Source organism: Phalacrocorax aristotelis, chromosome 20 (assembly GCF_949628215.1).
Source record: "Phalacrocorax aristotelis chromosome 20, bGulAri2.1, whole genome shotgun sequence".
Lineage (NCBI taxonomy): Eukaryota > Metazoa > Chordata > Aves > Suliformes > Phalacrocoracidae > Phalacrocorax > Phalacrocorax aristotelis.
Genome location: NC_134295.1, coordinates 2,262,947 through 2,285,512, shown reverse-complemented (window position 1 = coordinate 2,285,512; position 22,566 = coordinate 2,262,947). Strand labels below are relative to the sequence as shown.

Genomic DNA, 22,566 nt, shown 5'->3' with positions numbered 1-22,566 from the left:
ATCTTTTCATTGCTTTTGAGACTATGATAACTCTCTGAAGGTGGGCCTTTAGCACAAACTTGGCAACAGCTTTTCCTCAACAGAGAGTGCCAACAGGCTATTTTGCTAAAAAAGATCAGATATTTCAGGATACCCGGGGCTAGTTATATACTCGCACAATCAGCTACAACAAAGGATTTTATTCTTCTTTGAGGGATATCATAGTTACAAAAGGAAGGCAATAAAAGTTTACTATCGTTACCCAAACTAGCAGGACAGGAGTGGATTACAAGTCGATCGTTGGATCTTGGCCCAGCATTCAATAGAAGCCAACAGCAAAGCGAGAACTCACGTTACTTGTCTGGGATGAGAAGCTTGGGCCGCTTGCGTGGGAGAAAAGGTCAAACAAACCCGCTGGGCTGAGATAAAGTTTTGTAGTGTTGGACTCTGACTTCAGGTTTTAAACCATGCTCAAGTATGAGCAAGCCAGTTTTAACTCATTATTCCTTCAGCCTGCTCCGGGTCAGTACCACAGAGATCCCAAAGCAGGGCTGCAACACCGAGGCTGAATAGTCATTTGACCTTCAAGTCACTTTAAGGGCTCAAGGGTGGGTTGTTGGGGTGTGGTTTTTTTGTTTTCTCTTTTGTTGTTTGTTTGGTTTTTTCTTTTTAGCAGTTTTTGCTAGTTTAAAGCTCTTCTCCAAAACAAACTTACTCAAAACTAAAAGTGATTAATATACGGAAACGCGCCGTTGATAACTGCTGTTTATCAGAGGTCCTTAAGACTGCTGTACAGGTGGCCAACTTAAGTAGATCTCCTGCATCGAGCTCCCTAGGAGGACACACGCAGCACTACTGATGGCACAGGGACGATGAAACCCATTCCGACCTTCCTCCATCCCTCTTCCCCAGGACAAGAGGCTGAGCTCATGCTAACCCCACGACGACTCTCCTGGAGGAACTGGAGCGGTAGCGTAGGATCAACGGCCAACACTTTACCTGTTGTTGGGAATTGTAATCGAAGAGCCCCACGGTGGCTGCGGCTGAGTCCACAGGTACTTGAGTGCCAGAATAATCAAACTGAAGAGGCTCCATGCCAACATGCTCCATGGGATCCAGAGGGACGCTCTGGGACTCGATGTTGGAGAAATCCTCCACTGGCTTGGCACCATTAGTACTCGCCAGCTGGGCTAAGCCCTCTGATCCATTCTGGTTTGGACCCAAAAGATCTACTTCACTAGCAGAGTTCTGGCAATTACCAGGCGTACGGCTGTGCAGAAAGGAAAGACACTCATCACTAAGCACGTCCATTTAATGCTGTGTCACACAGCATTGATTAACAGCAACAGACACTAGTACTCACCAGAACTGCTTGCAGACGTTGTGATAAAGGGGAAAAAAAATAAAAGGAAGGTCTGAAATAGTTCCCTAAGTGAATTCTACTGAACAATTTATGTATATAAAAAAACACCAAAAAGAGGCACCCACAAAACTCCTAGTCCCTCTGACTCAAAGACCTGTTACAGGAGAAGCGTAAAAAAATTCATGTGTTTTTTTTTCCCTCCTCAATTGAGAGGGTCAGTAATAACAAGACAGGATTTCAGCAATACCAAAGTAATTTTTGTCATAAGCCTACTCATGATTATTAACCATGTGATACTCTGGCACTGTATTGCACTTGAAACCGTTCTCAAGGAGCTGCCATGGTTTCCCAGTTACCCAACATAAGCATTGGACTCAAGCGAGAAATGGCTCATCTCAACGCAAGGCCCAGCGGTATGCGCCTCGCAGCACACTGCTTTTGCTTTTACAGTTTCCCTACATGTCAAGAGGAGGCACGGCAAGCGGGTAAGCTAGCAGCGAATAAAAATGCATTCATTATATCAACAGCCATAATTTCGGAAGGTTTTAATCTCTTGAGAGCTACAAGGAAGAAGTCCAAAACCCCCAGTATAATTTAGCCTAGTATATAAGCAGAGTCAACATCTTCAGTAGGTATTTCCATAGGAATCCCACAAAGAGTAATTAAAAACAGGTGTGAAAATAAAACAAGATTGCAACGTACAGAACTAGGTCTGCACAGGCTAGGGCTATCAGATGTTATCCTCCACCTTCTCACAGTGCTTCCCTGTGCACATTATAATGTCCTCATGACACAGTTTCAATGAGTCAAAGGCTTTTCCACTACAGCTTGAAAAATGTTTCAAAACATGTTAAGTGTGACACTGATTAATTATTAGCTAACGGTGCACGTACCTGAAGTCTTTGACATCTGCGTCGATTCCATTCTGCACAGGCAAACCATTTGTTTTATCCATCACATCCCCCTCCTCCTTCAGATCTCCTAATTTATCGCCATCAAATGTGCCCTTATTTTTCTTATCCCCTTTGTCATTCTCATCATTCTCTGCATCCCTTGGCCCCTAGGCAAAAGAGACATTATTTTAATAAGCTTCGTTTTCAGATCAATTTTACTTTTATTCCGAGATGGTAACAAATCAAAGAAACGTGTCACAATAAAGTAAGTCACTCGCAAACATTAGTTCTTACAAATAATAATTTAAAAAAAAAAAAAAAAATGTAAAAAGGCAAAACAGTCAACCATAATCAAAGAAATATGGGAACTAGTTTTCACTCTTCCAAGAGAGGTTTTATCCATCTATTTGGTTTCTCCCATTTAGCAATTCAGGGTCTGCTTCTATAGGCTCTAAAAATCCCACCCCCAAATAATTTTAAAGAATACTTATCCAAATCCTCTTTCTAGATGGGACTTAGGGACTTCAAAATTAATTCAGGAACTTTTAAATACAACACATGTACTGAAGGGGTATAAACCAAATTAGCATCTCCCCAAAAGTCACTGTCTCGGTGTCAAAGACGCAGTAATTCACTGGGCAAGTGCATGTATTTGAGCAGAACAGGATCACCTCAGTTTTGGGGGCATTACTGTGATTTGCACAGCGATTTCCAAGGTACAACTCACTGAAGAGCTCTCAAGTCAATCACTAGCTCAAGGATTGGTTCATATGATCCTAAAGCACACTGGGGGGGGGTGGGGGGGGTGGTGGAAAGAAGAAAGAGGGGGAGGAAATGCTTTCTGTTCGGTTGAGCATTTTATGAGTCGTATTACATCAGCAGCATTTCTGCCCTTAATGTCTGCATTTTATTTCACTTGGGAGAAGAATAAAGGGTGATTATGCCAGGGGCAGAGTTTTGAACAACAAAAGGGAGAGGAAAAACAACATAATTTATGATAAAAACCAGCAAGGGGCATATAAACATATTTATCAGAGACGGCTTTGGTGCTGCCAAAGACAGACATTCAAAGCCTGTCTTCAACTTCATTTGAGGGAAAAGTACTCCGTACAGGACAGAGCATTTGAACCCTGTATCAACTTAATCATTTTTCCATTCTCTCTAATCAGGGGGATTTGCTCCCCCATATTTAGAAAAAAAGATTGTTTTAAAAGCGATCATCTTCTGATGCTTCTTCTCAAAGAAAACAAAATTGTGCTTTCTTAATATTAAAGAGCAGGCTTGGAAATGCCAATTGTAAATAGAAATTTGGAGCCCAATTCTCACCCACGCAATGTTATAGTCACCAGTGAAATCCCTCATTTCAGATCTGGCAGCCTGACTACCAATGCTGCCGAGCAGACACCTCTCTAACCCCCCAATTCCAATGAGAAATTGGCTCCTTCCACTGATCATTCATGTCTCAAAAATCATCTTTCTTAGGCTGAGGGTTCAACAAGGTTATCAGGTGCCCACTGATGAGGGACAAAAATAAGAGGATGGACGAGGGAAACCACAAATCAGCTCCCTGAAGAGATGAGCACAGCAGTCTAACAGTAACAAACCTACACCGCTTTTATTTTTTTCAACAATTCCTGATCTAGCACTTGGCTCATGAGGCAGAGCTGAGATGCAGCCTCTTTTCCCCCGCTACAGGGATGGGGCTTGATTACGCCTCTCACCACATCCTTAGATTCAAGGCAGCAGCAACTGTGCTCCCTTCCCCACCCCACGAAGCACAGTGACTAATGCCATTTCTCCTTAGGAAACGATATGCCCTTGAAAGCATTCCCCAGCTGGAGTGGCTTTTGTAGCTACATTATGTTTCTAGCATCATTACATGGAGTTTTTTGTTCTTAGCCAGCAACAAAGCAGCCACACGCTCATTCAAAAACCACAGGTATATTTGCATACTTTTCCAACGACAAGCTTAGATGGGGCGTTACTGCTGGTGTGCTTATTCGAAGAACCAGGGAATGACAGCAACCTTCACATCCTGTACACCCATCTCCCATACCGCATCCCCTCAGTCAAGAACAACGGTTAAACTGCTAGCCGACCCGTTTTAAGAAAGCAAGCTAGACTAAGAGCAAACAAAAGAAAGAAGAAACATCTGCCTTTAGGAATGGATTAACAAACAAACAAACCAAGCAGCAAATGGAGAAAATAACATAATGGGAACTCAAATGTCAGAATCAGGCACACTTACAAATCCTCCTTTCCTTAGGCAGGAATCTCCAGGAGATGAGCTCAACACATACTCCACCATGCTAACTCCAAGTCCTCCACTCTCTGACCGTGGTGAAAGCACTGAGTTGACTTCACTATTCACATGAAAGCCCTGACCAGGTCTTCTCTGAACCATAATTGGTTGGGAAACAGAGTGATCTGGAACAAAAACATGTGTAATTCTTATAAGTAGATCCAACTATTCAAAGGAGGCAAGTCATTAAATACGTACTCTCTAGTGTCTTAATTGTACTAAGAAGTGCCAACTTTTTGACTCTAACAATGTCCATTAGAAAAAGCAGGATGGCTTTCTCAGTTTTTAAGTACTAGAACCTGTAAACCTACAAGCGATAACTACATTTGAAGTCTAAAATAACAAAATTTCAGAATTTTAAGTCTCTAAGTAAAGGTTGCAATTAAAAAACCAAAGTTCTAATTTTTAGTTTGAGTAAAACTCTTGCATTAGTACCATGAAAAAACAATCATTTGATTTGTCATTTAAAATATCCTACTGTTACGCCAGCCTACATTTGCTTTCTTGGCCATATGACCTGCCATATTCATTTAATGATCGGAGTTTCCCTTAGCTGCTATTTCCTCAAGAAAAGAGTTTGAGAACTTTGTTTCTTCCTCCTCATCCCCTGTCCTCCTGCATCCGCTCCATCCCTTTACCCCCTCTGCAGCATGAGGGTTCGAGATCCAACCAGAAGAGACTAAGGACAGCCGTCTCCAAGTCCTTAAGAGCTCTGCAAAAATCTCTGGCTGGGCAGCAGCAGATGACCTTACATCCCCAGCGAGGGAAGGCATGAAGTACTCTGCTCCTGCCTGCTCAGGCTGGCAATAGTCAGCGAGTCAGGTGCAACAGGCAGCAGACAGTAGTGCCAGGGGATGGTGGAAGGGACATGTGATGATATCGGTACTGTAGTTTCCTTATAAAGCAGGCATAAATTGTCAAAAGAAGTAATTCTATTCTATCGTTGCTCCCAGCTATGCTTTCCTGCCTTCTCCCTCAAGCCAGCACAAGAATCTATGGGGCCACAAAGTGAAGTGGACCAGGGAGACTTTTCTGGGATAAAGTTAACAAAGAAAAGATAAAAGCTACCTTTAACCCAGAGCAATTCCCCAGCAGGTTTCATTGCACTGCTGCATAACTACTTGTACCACCAGAAGAGGAAGAAAGGAGTGGCCTGCATCAGACAGGACTGCTTTTTTTAGTGGTACTAGCTTCAAATACTTTAAAACTACAACTTCAAGGAACAATAGTGAAGAACGAAAGCCATACGGGAGGACTGCAGTGCATACTGTGGAAACACAGACAGAAAGGAAAATGGGTGGATTGAAGGGCATCTTACAGAAAACCAGGCTTCATTAGTTCCGTTGGTCATGGAACACATGTCTTCTGGCCAAGACATTTCCACACTCCTCCTCCAAGTCGTGCTCCTTGCTGTGGGGCAGCGACCTTGAGCAACTGCTCAGACCATGGCTTTTTTCTTCATTTTAGATGAGCAAAAGGGGAAACTATGACTTCCCTGACTCACAGACAGCAGTGCAGGCCATGGCTCAGGAATAAAAGCTCTGAGGTGCACAGGATTAATTGAGAATAAAACAAAGGAAGAGATGAGACGGAAGGCTTTGACTCATGGAGATCTGTGATCAACCAGCGTAGGAGTTACCTCCCCCAGATGTCTACCCTGCCTGTCTGGTGGATGTAACCAGCCCAACAACAGAGGCAGCAAAGGAGAAAGTCTCCTCAGCTGTTGCTGTTCAGAGTCTGGCTCAGCCCTTTCATCCACCCTCAACTTCAGTTTATGTTAACACAGCCAGGCACAAACCGTTGTTGAGGGCTGGACGCAGGCGCGGCTATGGAGATCCTCTGCAGACAGGCAGGTCAGACGGCTGGAGGCAGCAGCTCCCCAAAATCTCCCTGGTACCCAGCCAGACTGCAATATTTAGCTGATCAGATTTTGAGAAGCTTTATCCCCTTTTCACAGCCATTTTGAAATTTAAATAATAAAAAAATGCCCATGTACTGCTATCGCAATACCTTCACTCTAATAATGGCTATTTTCAGCAGGGGGAAAAACCCCACACAGCGGTGAAGTTCCTCTAAATCACGTCTCCCCTGGAGCTGTGGTTCTGTGCAGTTGTTTGGAAACTGCACGAGACACTCGGCAGTCTTTAAGGAGCATATTCATTACATATAGAGAGCACAGGAAATAAAAAGTGAAAGGTTAGCATTTCAAATTCAGCACACACGTGATTTTTTGCCATTTAACTAAAACCAACCTGAACACGCTCTCCTTAAATTCAAAATAAAGGACAGTCGCTGACTTAAGAACAAAATTCTTGGCAGATAAACCTCAATGCTACTAATTCAAAACATCACTTTTTTTTCTCTTTTTTAAATGGAATGTTGTTGGGCTTTGGTTGGCTGGTTTAGTACTTTAAAAATTGTGGGGCTGGGTTTGGTTTTTTTTCTTGTGTGTGTGTTTTTTTTTTTTTAAACACTAATCTTGGTCATTAATATCTTTGTTCAAACTTCAAGTAATCGTCCCAAGGCAGAAAATACACCAGAAAGTTTAAGTTGAAATTTTAATGGCAATCTAAAATTTTTGAGCAGATAAACATAAGGGTACACATGCTCACATTAGACAATCTTTTTATAACTATGGATATCTTTTAACTCTATCACAAAGCAATGAGGAGTTTTCTGTTAGTTTTCTATTATGTAAAACAGATGTTTTTAAAAGCCTTTTAAAAGCTGTGTGTCATCCAGACTGGCCAGCAGTTTTGAGTAGATGAGTTGCACATTTCTGTATTCAACCCCAACTAAATTAAGTAAATAATTGAGCTACCTGATGTTCCCCAAGCACTGTCTCTCCACTGATCTCCCAGAAATATCCCTTTTGGTCCATCTTTGCTGGAATCATCAGATTCCCAAAACTTTTTACCCGGCAACAGCTGCTGCAATTAAAAAAAACAAAACAAAACAAAAACAAAAACAAAGCATGATTAAAATAAGTATAAAATGCAAACATAAACCATAAGCGTCTCCCTTCTACACATGAATCAATCATTAAACACAAACTGATGCATGCTTTATAATCAAAATATTTACATATTCCTCGGGTGAAAGCCATACAGCAACTGAGATAATGATTCAATCTCAGCAATCCTCTTACATTCTTAAATGCTTTATGAACCCCACACACGTAAGCACACACATACAATTTACATTCCCCAGCCTCTCGGCATGACAGCCTCTCGCAGGAAAAATATTAGCAGAAAAAAGCACCTGTTCTGATCAGGACATTATCGTGACTTCCACCTGAGCTGTGAGGTTACCTCTGAAACTACCCAGCATTTCCAGCACCAATCCTTGCCTTCAGTACTGAGGTTCTGATGCTGGCAGGGACAGAATAGCTCAAGAGGTGCCAAGAGCTCTCACTTCTCACATATTTAATGACTGCTGAGGACTCTCCATGCTATGAAGGTTATTTGTAAACACTAATAAGAGTGAACAGTTCTGGGCCACCGCACCTACCACGCATGTATTGTTCCTACCAGATGACAAGAAAAGAAGGTTATACTCTTACCGAGAACAAGACAGAAAATCATCCTTGGCTTGAATGAATCCAAGGAAGATTGTTCTGAAGTTCGTAAGATGGCAGAAAGAACAGCGTGCCCTATTTAGCAGATGTATTTTGAAAATACCAGCTTCACCGAGGAAACACCTGCCGCATGGTATCTACATATGGCACGGGGAATTTCGAGCCCTGCTTAAGTGCCTTAGATGTCAAGCATACAATCTCCAAATTAAATCTTCAGGCTGAATGAGATGTATGCAATTCAGACAGGAAACAACAGTGCATTCACAGCAAATTAGCAAAATAAATGAGCCTTGCCTGCTGAAGTTGGAATAAAACTAAAAGAACTGGAAGATTAACAAGTACTTGCATCTGTTTGAAATTACCACAGTACAAACAAGAATCATCAGATTAGTCGATGTCTCCTATATATTAGAAGTGTTGATAACTCTATACTCCATCAGCAGACGTGCAAATTTAAGGCTATGGCATAACAGAGTAAATAGGCTGCTGGATAAATCATTTATGCTTGCTTCATCTTTAAGAGCTCCCAGATTGCTGTGTACTCTGGTTTAAGACAGACAATGAGAAAAGTGGCGCTCACCATTTACTTTTTAACTTAAGGAAGATCTGTTTACTCATAAACGTATCATGAAGCAGGTCTGTATGTATGAGATCCAAATCTGAACCTCGGGTTTAATAACTGGACAGATTACACAGAAGACAGGCATTAAAATGAAAGCAACATCAATTTTACCCCACATCTGAAAAGCAGAATTCCTTCCAAATTCTAAAAAAAAACAACACACAAAAACCCACCAGAGATGAGAGCAACTACATTCAGCTACTTAATGAATACTCAAAGTTGCTGTTAACTAAAAGTAATCCTGCTTTTGCACCAAGATCAACAGAGAGGTAAGATCAATCCACGACTTAAACATGGCAGTTGCCTACAAGGGAAAATAAGTAAATGCAACCCCTTTGGAAAAGAAGCTTGTACAGGCACAAGATGGAGGGCCAGCACGGCATCTGAGCAGACCTCGGAGCAGAAGCACTGCTGCTTCAGGGGCTCTCAGTCAAACCTCAAGCTGTACACAGACGCGCAAGTTTTACAGCAGCAGAAACACGCTCCCAGCTCCTCGGCTCACTGCTGCTGCTCACTGTAAGCCCCAAGCAAGAGCTGGCGCAAGGGCATTTTCCAGCTGAACTGAAACATTTATGCATACACCTGCATATCGTCTGTACAAGCACACTGGAATGTAAAACAAAGCAATCCTCACATACAGAGGTTGAATCAACAGCTCAAACTAACACATAACAGGTCAAATTTTAGGGTGGCACATGCCCGTAGCGCTCCTCTTGTGCCAGGCACACCAGGAGCTCCGGCACAGAGGTCGCCACTTCTGAACCAGCTGAGGTTCACCTACAAGGCTGAAGACACCGTGTGTGTGTGTGCTGTTCGCTGCCACAGTGCTAAACAAAACTTATTTAGGGATGAATGTTGCTCAATTAAATTGCTGTTTTTCTTTTACGGAAAGTATACGCTTGCGTAACTTACTTCCCCACCCTAACCTCCTCTTCCAACTCATAACAGCGTTCTTCCTACTAATCCAAAAGAAAAAACCTTCAGATTTTTTCATATTTTTCAAACTAAGGATGAGGTGAGCTCGTTCACCATCTATACCCAAGCACAATGCAGCGTCCTCCAAAGTCCTTCAAAGATATGTGCCCTTCAACCCTACCTGGACGTAGGGACTCGAGTACCTGGGCTGTCCCTAGGGAAATACCTGTGCAAAACCTGTCAGGGACACACAGGACTTGTACCCACCCTGCTTTGCAGTGTTCATTACAGATGCAGAGCTTCGAATCACAGAATGGTTTGCGTTGGAAGGGACCTTCAAAGACCACCTTATCCACTCCCCCGCCATGAGCACAGAAACCTTTTGAGCATCTTTGAGGTTGCTCAAAGCCCCATCCAACCTGACCTTGAACACTTCCAATGATGGGGCATCCACAGCTTCTCTGGGCAACCTCTTCCAAGTCCCATCACCCTCATTGTAAAGAACTTCTTCCTTGTGTTAAAGAAGTCTCCCTTTAGTGCAAGGAAGGAAAAAAACTTACTTCCCCTACAGTCAAACATTTGTTCAAAACACCGGCTTTCAGTATCAGAGCCTTTCAGCACAGAAACACCAAAATCTTGGTTTCCCCAGTTCTTCAATATTTGGCACACCATCCATGCCTACAGACTCCACACCTTCCACACAGCCTGTCCAAGCAAGATCACTTAATTTTCTATTTTCTCTACAGGGTATCCCATTCTAGTTTCAATCTTTTTCAGCAGCAAGTCATTTCCACCCAAACCTCTCAGAAAGGTTGAACTTTGAAGAATATATTTTGATCTAAGTGCTAAGACACCTCTGGGTTTTTACTGTCTTTTTCCACTGAGAGAACAAGACTCAACATGTTCTTTTAACTCTCAGACCACTGAGTAGAAAACAGTATTTTCCCCAGCTGCACCTTCTCTGCAACCAGCAGAAGAAACTTCATGAGGTATCGGCACATCACTCACTCTTTAGAAACATGTCGGTGACTTTAGGGTTTACCACTGCATCGTAAACACAGCGTAGGACTGCTCATGATTCCCTCAACTGAACAATAAAAGCAGGGAAACTTGCACTGCACTCCCCTTTTACGCAACCCCAAAATAACTCAAGACAACTGTAAGGACAAGTGAATCCCACCAGCAAAACTTATTTCAAAACACACAGACTAACCGGTTCTTCCATCTGCACCAGGGGCTGACATTAAGGAGGTGAAAGCTAAGTCAGTGCTCTCTAATATTTATAAATAAACACACATAAGGTGTGTTACAATTTGGTTTAAGCTTCTGTCATTCCTGTATTTGTTAAAACCCAGCTTTTTCACTCCTGCTGCTGCCACCCCAGCAAAAAGAACTACTCTCCTCCTTGTTCCACTTCAATGAATTTTGAAGAAGAAAGCTATATGGACCGATTAAACAAATTTTAGTTGCAACTAAACACTTCTCATTTCCTCTGACAATACCTTACAGTGTAGAAGGCCACAATCTGTTCTGCAGTCACACCTCACATGAAGGATGAGAAGGGGCATGAGCTTGCAGAAAGGAGACAGGAAAGAAGTGAGCAGAATAGAGTATTTTTCAAGGAAAGAGCATCTAGTTTACAAGAACATTAACTCCTTGCGCAATCTCTTGAGTTTCCAAAATGTTATTAAGTTTTCCTGACATACACAAGAAAACAATAGTGAGTTCTAAACTTATGAAATTTATTTCTACTTTAATGTAAAAGGCAAGATAGAGCTTAAGCAAAAAAAAAAAAAAAAAAATCAAGTATAATGCAAACCTAAGAGGAAATCTGCATCTATAAACTAGCGCCGAAAAGGAGAACAGGGAGCCCAGCAACTGCCTGGTAAGTACAGCAACAGGTAATCGCAACATTTTTAAAGCAATCCTAAAATCTGAAACAAACATGCATACAGGTTCTGTAGTTAGTTTTCCTGAGGAAGGCTACTAGAGGTAGCTAAGTTCAACCTCCCGTCTTGGTTTTAATACTCTGAGGTACTCGCTTTCTCATGAAATACAAACAGTGGTAACAAAATGAGATTTTTTTCATTTCTACCATTTAAAAATCTACAACACACTTCCGAACCAGAAGCTGCAGCAGAATTCATCGGAGCAAGGCCATGCTTCAACAAGGCTTTGCCTTCAGCAGCACCACCAGGCAAAGGTATTTCCCCCCACACGCCCCAGGGGCCAGAGCATGTGCCCCCCTCAAAGCCTCTCTTTACGAAGAGCAATCTTTTGCAGTTCCATATTGCAAATTGGTCAGAGCCCTCGCAAAGAGCAGCCCGCAGATTTGGCTGCTGAGAGGGCTCCAGGAGGCAAGGGGAGAAGTTTGCAACACACCAGCGAGCACGCCCTGGCCGCTGTAAGAACAAGAATGCCTTAAACCAGTACTGCCAACACAGGCATGCTGCACCTCACGAAACATTCTCAAATCTTAATTGTAACAGAATTAGACACTAAGGAGGTGGAAAGGGACATTCACAGACATGAGGCACCAGGTTCAGACACACTTCGTATATAGCTGCACAAATGTACACTCCTAACAGAGAGAAGGAAAACAAACACTTCATATAAGTATGTTTTTACAAACCACAGCAACAAGCTGTGTTTATGAAGTGGAATATTCAGAGCAAGCTTTTATTTAAATGAGCAGGGGGAACACAAATAAGTATTTCAGTTTTCCTGATGATACAAAGTGGGTCACTACCACAAAAGATAGCAAGGTAATTTCCTCTGGCTGGAGGGAGACTTGAGACTAATTTAGTCCTTTATTGTTTCACAGACTGGCAGGGGTGGGAAGGGACCCCTGGAGCTCACCCCGTCCCACCCCTGCTCGAGCAGGCACCCCCGAGCAGGGGCACAGGGCCGCATCCAGGCGGGGTGTGAATGTCTCCAGGGAAGGGACCCCACAGCCCCTCTGGGCAGCCTGTGCCCCTGCTCTGGCACCCGCACAGGGAAGGGGTTTGTCCTCATGTTCAGGTGGAGCTTCCCGTGTTCCAGCTTGTGCCCGTGGCCCCTTGGCCTGGCGTTGGGCACCACTGAGAAGAGTCCGGCCCCATCCTCCTGACACCTACCCTTCAGATATTGATAAGCATCGATGAGATCCCCCCTCAGCCTTCTCTTCTCCAGGCTGAACAAGCCCAGGTCTCTCAGCCTTTCCTCACAAGGGAGATGCTCCAGCCCCTGATCACCTCCGTAGCTCTCCGCTGGACTCTCTCCAGCAGTTCCCTGCCCTTCTTGAACTGGGGGGCCCAGGACTGGACGCAGCACCCCAGATGTGGCCTCACTGGGGCAGAGCAGAGGGGGAGGAGAACCTCCCTCGCCCTGCTGGCCACACTCCTTTCCATGCCCCCCAGGGCACCGCTGGCACCCTTGGCCCCAAGGGCCCGGTGCTGGCTCAGGGTCACCTTGCCGTTTCACCTACCTTCTACCCCTTTCTTAAGGGTGAAAACACATCCACTTACCAATAAGATCCTGAAGAACTACACCTGAACACCTTCTTACGGTTTTGCAGTGAATCACAGACAAGGATTAGAAAAACTCCTAGTACTCCCTGTCTCGTGCGCACACGCACCTTCACTGCACAAACAACTACAACTCTGTCCCCTACAGTTTAATCTTTTCCCCCTAGAAGTATCAAGTTTCCAGCTGGAAGCTCTGTACCACAAGCAGAAAGAAACAGAACAAAAATCTTTATTTTACAAGCAGATTCCTGATATATTTAGAGACAGTGGGGAGGGGAAAAACCAAAAGACAATATTAACAGATGGCAATGGGGGTCCTTGTTCTGTCATGTACTGCTCTGACCAAAACTAGAGGTCTAGTGAGCAGCAATCTTCTGTCCTGAATTATGCAACAGGCTGCCAAGACAATTTTTTTTTTCCTCAGCAGAAGTTGTCTCTTGCAATGGGGGAAAAAAAAAAAATAATTTTAAGTTGATATCATCTAGTTCTTCAGATTGGAAATTAAAAAAGAACATGCAGCAGTTTAGAACTAGACTAGTTTATTTGTTCCCCAGTTTTTGTTAAAATTGACCTTATCTAGTATGAAAATAATCCTTCTAAGCCCTCTTACAGGACTTACAGAGTTAGGCCAATATTCGATTTAGCAGAGCAGGGAGGAGGGGAAGGGACAACTTACACATCAACAAAAGCAATTCTGCAACCAATGAGTACAGAGCCTGTGCTTACAGATCCCACTGAGATGAGATTATGAATTAGACAAATTAAGCAAACTGATCCCCTTCAGACAAGGCAAATATTAAGGTAAAAGAAGCCATCTGTGCAGCTGGAAAACTCAGTTTATCTGCAGCAACAGGTAGGGCATGTATTTACAAGTCACATTTGGGCAGCACTGCAGGTTTACAAACACTAAGATGTTATTATCTACCCTAAAAAAAAATAAATGTTGCCATCTAAAAAACAAACAAGACAGGGAGGCTGCGCACACAAGGAGCAATCCGAGCTGCCTCTGGCAGCTGTACAGCTGCCGCAAGGACGGCTTTTGCTCTCCTGTCCCAAAGAACGGGCAGCTTTCTGCAGGCTCGGGAGTTAAGCTGGCTCACAGGAGGGTCTGATAGCACAAGGGGGAAAAAGGGGGAAGAAATCATGTGATTGGGAATACAGTGGGGAAGGTTAGAAAAAATATTTTTTGTATCTCCACCTTGCCAGGATGGCAAGCTGCTAAGCAGCCTAACTGCACTGCACTGACCCCACAGCCCCCCCGCTGCCGCCTAACCATGCCCTGGGGCGTTCTCGCTCAGCTCTTGCCCCGGTTCCGCCGCTCTCAGACCCTGCACCGAGCCACCCCGACACGCCAGCGTAGCTGCTGTGGCACCATCACGCTTCACAAACACAGCTTCAATTTTCCCATTTCTAATGCTGCTAGCACTAGATAAGTTGAAGGGGAGAAAAAAAAAAATAATAGAAAACAAACAAATATTATTCAAAACTGTCAACACTCCCCAGCCCAGCTGCCAATGAATCATAAATTTATGAGAACAGAGTAAAGGCATCATTAGCGGGGAAAGCAGAGTCATGCGGGGGCTTTTTAGGGGGTTGGGCTTTTTTTTCCTTGGTTTTTGTTTGGTTTGTTTTTTAAACCAGAAAGACTGTCTAGGCCCAGTGTCACAACTACCGTGCTTAAAAAAAAAACAAACAGCACTGGTCACTGGAGAGGCAGGAGCTGATCTAGGACCAACTGCAGGAGGGGGACAAACATGGACGTGGTGAACCACCTACCACTTCAGCTTCGACGTTTCACTCTTTGGCCAGACTGACGCTAGGCTCCAGCACTAAAAGCAGCAGGGGACAGCAGCAGGGAGCAGTAATTAAATGCTCATCAGATGAAGTGCAAAATATTTCTTACCTGCATTTCTTTTCAAGTGTAGGGTGAAATTCACTGTTACCCCTGATATTCATATTCCAAAAGTTTTGGTCAATTCCTTCCCTTTCTGAAGTTAAGTACCTCCCAGCTGCCTAATGTCTTTCTGTTCCCATCCTCCTCCCACCCTCCTGGATTAAGTTACAGCTAGCTACTCACCCAGATGCTCTTTTATTCTAGACGCAGGCTTATCTCACAGCATAACCTACTACCAAATCACGAATGTTGCCACATTTCAAAGTGCATGTAATGCACCGATGACAAACACCACCTCGCAGCCTCTCTGCGCTGCCCACTATCCTCAAAAGAGACTCTGCGAATATTGAATATTGCAAAGCTACAGATAAAAGGGATTTAAGCGAAGAAAAGCAGATATCCAGCTCCCCTGTCTTGAAGGTCAGTAAAGAAAGAGAACTTGCATAGCTCATGTTAAGCTTCAGATAAGTATCACCGCTGGGTGATCAAAGACCTCAGAAGACAGCACAAGCAGCACGGACATGTTCTGCTCTCTGTGCTAAAGCAGCAAAAGCGACTGGCCCCTACGCACAACTTCTGAAGCGCCGCTCTCTTTCCTCACCAATTGCTATATGCTGCTGCTTTTCGTTACTTTCCAGTTCAACATCTGCTGAGAATGGGAGCCTGATACAAAACTAGGGAAGATTTCATTACGCTAACATGGCTTGTAGAAAGGCTCCGAGATTAATCCCTTCGTTACAGCCAACAACCTGGATAAAGTGCTAAAAAAAGGGGGAGAATAGCCCCCCTTTGGAAGGCTACTTTCAACATTATCGACCACGCTCACTATCAACGGCCCCAATCTTTTCCATTTTAAAGCGGAGCAAAAGGGTTTCTGTGGTTCTTTTCACTCTTACGCTTGAGAAAGTATTGCTCTTCCACTCGCACAGAAATTTGGGGGCGTACAAGGCTGGTTGTGGTGGGGGAGGGTGGGATTTTGAAGATGGAAACAACCACAAAGCAGATTAAAGTTGTGGGATGTTTTTTAAAACCATCCTTAATTTTCGCAGATTAGAATATCCGTTCATCACCAAATATTGTCTATCCTGCTGTCAAAATGCAGATAAGAGATTTAATTGTTTGACAGTGCCCTTTAAGAAAAAGCTCTGTCTTCAGAGGCACAAACTCCTTAAATGACTAAAATTATGATGAAGTTGCTTACTAAGAAGCAAGAAAACAAGAAGATAAAAAGATACACTAAGTGCATAAACACTCGTTTCTGCACCTTTCTCCTCCAGGTTTTTCACTATCAGCTGTATGAGATAATTGGCACTTCCTGCAGGTAAGGCTCAGAAGACACAAGATCAAGAAATACAAATTAAATTTACTCTTTTCCTCATTTATTTCAGACTTAAATTTTTTCTTAGTACACTGACTTTCTCCATGAGTTTCCTTCACATTCCAGGAGCAGGAGGAGAGGAAGAAACCATCAGTGAAGGCACCTAAGCCATAAAAATCAAAGCCTGTAGTTGACAAACACAGTCCTGAAAACCAATACGCATATCCTGCGGGGATCGCAGCTTACACAGTTCCTTAAATCGGCCAGCTGGATGTACGTTGAAATACCTCGGGGAAATAGAGAGAATTCAACAGAGAAACCGTGGAACTGAGGGACACAGCCCCCAAGAGAAACAAGAAAGAGTGTCTTAGCTCAAAAAGAAGGGTGAAACGATTCTATGATACGACACCTTTCTTGGAAAAACACTTACAGTCGGTATGTGGAAAAGCCCAGTGACAAAAGGATGCCATCTCCAAAACTTTCTGCATCACCTTTACAAGAAGAAGAAGGCGGGGTGGGGAGGGGAAAGTGAGTCATCATGAGAAGGCAAACCTCACGGTCTCCAAAGAAACAAACCCAAATTCACTTCTCTCAAGAAATGGCTAAATAAGAGTTTTACCAGACAGCATACTTAGGAATGCCTTCAGGTATTTAAGCTAACATGACTTAATGCCATGTTAAATACAAAACAAGCGCTGTACTTACTCTTAATGGGCTTTGAAAGAGCCTGTACGCTTTATATCTGAAAATGAACGTCTTGCTCAAGTGAGGAGTTAAAAAAATAATATTCACAGAACACTCACACCCCCATCATTCTACTGGCATGCTTCATATGGCGGCACATCAGCTGTTTTTCCGCAGCTTTAGATGGATTTCTAATGTCATGTTTTCTCCTTTGTGAATCGTTTTCATCTACTCTTAGTCAATAGTCTCAGTGTAGGTTAATATAACCTAGGGAAAGAGATTTTCCTATCAAGTACTGTCAAATTAAAATGCAACCCAGTATTATGATTTTCCAGAGAAGGAAGAAAAGAAGGAGAGAAGAGAAGAGAAGCTAAGCTGCAAGTACTATGAATTCCCTGAGGTGCTTCACCTGAGAAAGCGCATCTGCTTAGGAATCCCACCAGGCGACAGTCCTGGTTTGTTTTCTCCAAAGCAGTAATTTTGGGGTTCTAGAAGAGTGGGTTTTTTTTTTTAACATGGCTCATAAACTAGGTAACAGAAATAGGATGGACTAAACATGGAGAAAACAAACTAGTCTGAACTTGACATACAGGAACGCAAAAAGGAAGGCTCTCCAAAACAACAGACCCGTATCAAGCTGCCTTGCCGCACATTAATATCCTCCTGCAAGACATGATCTTTCTCATCTCTGTTCTTCTACAAGCCTCTAAAGGGACTGACTATAAAGGAAAAGGGAATGAGGCAAGGAAAAGAAGTGTTTACGTCCAACTTTCAGGAACCTAACAGAGCCAACTTGCTATTCCTTCAAGTCACCCTAGAAACAGGTAAATTCTCTTTTCAAAGAAAACCAATGGCCATTCCCCCCAAATCTGCCACCTCCTCCTGTGCTGTGAGATTAAAATAACCCTCACTGGGTTTCTATAAAGTTAGAACTGAAGGGCCTGTTATCTGACAGCTCCTGCTCAGTCCTTTGACCTGTCCGAAGTACTTATCACTTCTGCAGCCCTTGATTACAATTCCCAGCTACTTTAAACGTTAAACGCAGTCCTGTGCTTTATGACAAGAGCCAAAAGGTGGCCAGGAGTGGAAACAGGGCAGCAGACAATGACAGACAACTAAACCCACAATATTATGGGGTCTGAGGTCACTGGATCCCAAAATAAACATGCTACAAGTATTGTAACACTTGTCACAAGACATATTTCTAACTGTTCTTTTACAACCACCATTCTACTGTTTGATGATACAACAGGTGGAGGGCTTAGCTGTTCCTCCTACTAAGATGTATTCCAGCCTGACAGGTTTTTATTTTGTTAAAGCGCACACACACATATACACACACGCTTCACAGCCATAATGGAGAACTCTCAAGTTCAGAATCATTCCAGCAGCCTCAAAAACTGTTATTTGTTTTCCTCCTCCCCCCAAAATATACAGATTTTTTTTCTATAGGCCTTTCACTTACCTCTCCCATAGCCCGTCCTTCCAGAGCAAGCGCTTGAAAATCATGATTCAGTTCATCCATGGAACGCACCTATTTATAGATGGGTAAGAAAAACACATGAGGAAATGCTTGTATTTGTTTTGCTTAATAATAATCATAGTTTATAGCAATCTTTCTGATACAGACGGAGAGCTACGTTCCATATTACAGAATATAACAACGTCACTGAGCTCCAAAAGATGACTTACCTTTAAGTCTCTCAGAAGCTACAACTTGTTTGGTGTTAGATTTATACACACACAAAAAAGGAAAAACTAGCAATTACTTTTAAGACACGCACAGTCTAATGAAACTGCCTTTGCTAAGTGTAGTGCAGAGACTAATATTTCACAGTGAGCTGCATGATTTCAACTGAGGGAGACAATACGTAAGCAAGCAAGTGAGCATCATTTCCTTTCAGGTGAAAATCAAGTAAAGATTCTCATACAAAACAAGCAGATTTATATTCAAGTTACATTTGTATGAAAGAGAAAACATAACGGTGGAAACAAACGGCAAATTAAATTAAACAGCATTTGAAATGGGGGCGGGGGCTAAAGAAAGGAGAGCAAGAAATGCTGTAAGATCAGTTCCCAATTTTAGTTACTGCACCCACAACAATGACTCGAAGTGGAAATACAGAAGCACAAACTGGGGTGCAAAACACCTTAAGAAAACCCCTGATGGGGTATGGCCTTTTCCTCATTCCCAAGATGTTGCCGGCGCATGGCACAGCAGCCACACAGCTCAGTGGCTACGCTGGGGGCGCCGAGACTTGCCAGCTGAGGCAAGGCACGCAAGGTGTGTCAGTCCTTCCAGGTTCACGGCGGGCAGAGCTCAGGCACTGTGGGAGCAAGGGAACAGACCCGGGAGGTGACATGGGCCTTGCTCACCTGGAGGACCTGTAGCTATACATTTACCTGGGGAGGCATGCCATTTTCTGCTTCTGCTTTGCATCATGATTTGATGAAAGTTGATTCAATTAGAACATTAAAAAAGCAGCAATTTAAAACCGTTAGCTAAGTAAGTCAGACCTGTTGAAAATGCAAGAAAAAACACTTCTGCTTTTCATTCCCAAATCTCATCCAGGCGAGTCCTTACAGATGCAGCCATTGAGCACATGTGCAGAAGTGAAGAAGAAAAACCCAGTGACGAACTTGAGGACAAAGCTCAGAAGTTCAAGCACATGCTAGGACTGAGACTAGATTATTGCCCTCCTCAGATAACACACCTGTATCAAAGCAGCGCTTATTACAACAGCCACAAACACGATGGCACGTAAGCAATACTATACGCTTCCTACTCAACATTTACATAATATCCCTGCAACCCAACAGATCTGATACACCCTACTGCTAGAGCAGGGGTAATAGTTTGTAAAACATTTATTTGTAAGTAATCCACAAACTCTATTCACTGCAGTCCTTTACAGGCTCTCTTTATTATGCAGTGTTTAGCTGTGTCACCACTGAAGACATGGTAGGTGATTTGGACTCAGCCTCCTTTATGCAAAGGGAAGGAACCCAATAATACCTGGTGGGGGATTTATAGGACAAAAAAAAACCCCAAAACTGGTTTAAATACTAATGGACCACCCTGCCAGAGACCAGTGCTGTGAGCAGTTACAGCATGTTCACTGACCTTAACCCCGACTTCTGACACACCACTATTTCCAGCAGAACCAAGTCAAGGCTTTGTTGTGATTACGCTTTATTTCTATTTTAAGCCAAGATTCAATTGCCCCATCCAAGAATATCAGATGCATGGAAAGCACCACAGATAATGCCCAGAAGCCCTTTCCAGTCTGAATTCTGCTATTCTGTGACAATACTACTTTGCAAAAGATAAGTAACATATTGTTGAATTTACTAATACATATTTATGTAATTTGCAAATACTCAATGGCCAGCCATTTGGAATCAGTTTAAAAATAAGGTACCCTCTTATTACTGTATCTTAGTTCAAAGTTATTTTCAGTTATGCCTCAGTCTTGCCACCTTCCGCGGTGACGCTTATCACATCAACCACGAACGCAGAGTGAAAACAGGACTCCACCTTCCAGAAACTACAGCACGGGGCAACACCAAAGACTTTCCTTTACTGTCAACTCCACCACTCATCTGCCAGCAAACATATCTCCATTGCCTCATGTGAGACAGGAGTTCATAAGACCAAATTCTTCTGTGAAGCATTTCAAGCTGAACCTACGGTAAGTGCTGCAACCCCCAGACATGCCAAGCCACAAAGGCTGAACAGTAGCAAATTATTACTTCAAAGAGAGATCTAGGAATAGAGAAGCTACACAAAGAGATTCAGTAGGTGATGTTCATTACCCTCACTGCTAAAGCAATGTCCCAGCAAACCACAGGTGCAGCCGCAGTGGCACTGATCCCGGACCTGCAGTGCCTTGGAAAGTGCTAGTCGAGCAACAGAGGCTGCTTAGTGCGTGTCCCCCAGCTTCGCCAAAACAAACAAACTCCCAAAGGTGGGTGTTGTGCTATGGGAACCTCAAAACAAAGCTGCCAGAAAGATATAATCATTACATTCCTAGCACAAATCAAAAGGTTATTAAGAGACATTTGCATTTTGTTTTGGTCATATCCCAGTCCTACCAGCTCCCTGCTGCCGAGCTGAGCTCCCCTTGCAGCTTCAGTTGCACGAACATCCCTGGTGAAAACCCCATGCAGAACATGCAGGTGGCTTCTAAACAAGGATGAACTCCTCTTCTCAACCCTTTCTCTCACCCTTCTTTAGGGTACTTTGGCATGTTAGTGACCATCCTTACTCCATCAAACATTTTTAAAAATGCTAGAATCATGTATTTTATTTGTTCACATTAGATGCAAGAACATTTTTACAGCTGTCTTGTTCAAGAGTTTGTCTTGAATAGAGTAACGCGTTATCGTCTTGTTAAACACCTACAGCGGCACAAATACATGATTTACATCCGCGTGTGAAGCTGTGCTCCCATGCTGGCCTGAATTCTCAGTGAAGAAACTAGAGCTGGTGTAACCATCAACACCATCATCTCCAGCACAGTCAACGCCTTCAATGCAAGTTCATGATCCTCCACCAGAAAACACAATTTAGCAATTCCTGTTCATCTAGGAGCTAGAGTCCAGTAAGCACGCATGGCTCTCCTCAGCACTGACTATTTGGCTGTTTCCAACATGGAAAAGTATGTTTGTCTTCAAACGATGCCATGATATAATTAATTACTATGGAGGTGACAGGGACCAAGGTAAGAAGAGTGGTAAAGGGCAAAAAGCAGGATAAACATGAAAGCAAGGCATCCTCCAGCTTTTTCATACCTGGTTGGTTTAATTGCGCACCTAACAGAGGGCTGTTATTTTCACTCCTCTCAAGAGTCTGAAAGAAGCTGTCCTTCAAACATGCCTTAGTTTGCAAATTGCCATCCTAGCCTCCCCTGCTAAATGATACACAGTGGAAATGGGCTGCCTCCAGTTCCTTCCCAAATATTCTTTGCCCCAGTGACTATCAAAAACAAATAAAATAATATCGGCTTCTCTATGCGCTATCAGAGGTCATGTAATGGAAGAAGTTATTTATTAGAGATATTTAACTCAAACCCCTACTCATCTCTCTCTCATCAATCCTAATAATTAGGGACAAAAACATTTCCTAAATCAGTTCTTTGTGGCTGACTTTCAGGCACCGTATTCTCCAAATGCACATAACCACTGATTTTGAGGCCCTTTCTCTTGGTCACATAGCTCCTTCATCTCCACCGATCATTGTATCTATTTGTTTGTAACACAGACTAGTTTATTATTCAGCTGTCAAAGACCATACCCAGAAGGTCCTCTTCTCATTTCCCCACTTCTACAATATTAGATAGCAACACCTCTCCACCTCATTTTCTTATATGGTACACACAAGTACCACAGGGCTCCTTCATTTCCCTTTGAAAGAAGAACAAATAGTTTGTCAATCAGCAGAACTTAAAGCCACAGCCATGACTTCCTACACGTTAGTATTCCAAAAGGCAGGCAATACTCTGAAATGGGAC

At 43.1% G+C, this 22,566-nt stretch overlaps 1 protein-coding gene across 12 annotated transcripts in view; it reads right to left on the bottom strand.

Moving 5' to 3' along the window:
• PUM1 (pumilio RNA binding family member 1) overlaps positions 1 to 22,566 on the bottom strand; it is a 77,302-nt gene that overhangs the window by 39,200 nt on the left and 15,536 nt on the right. For 7 of the 12 annotated variants that reach the window (XM_075115005.1, XM_075114993.1, XM_075114996.1 and 4 more), the window contains 5 exons: positions 18,519 to 18,587; positions 7,359 to 7,467; positions 4,484 to 4,662; positions 2,236 to 2,402; positions 979 to 1,249 (listed from right to left, as the gene is read on the bottom strand). In XM_075115005.1, the coding sequence (XP_074971106.1) occupies positions 979 to 1,249; positions 2,236 to 2,402; positions 4,484 to 4,662; positions 7,359 to 7,467; positions 18,519 to 18,578 (786 nt within the window). In that variant the 5' untranslated portion in view covers positions 18,579 to 18,587. The remainder of the gene's footprint in view (positions 1 to 978; positions 1,250 to 2,235; positions 2,403 to 4,483; positions 4,663 to 7,358; positions 7,468 to 18,518; positions 18,588 to 22,566) is intronic. The other 5 variants (XM_075114994.1, XM_075115000.1, XM_075115002.1 and 2 more) reach the window with 1 other exon arrangement.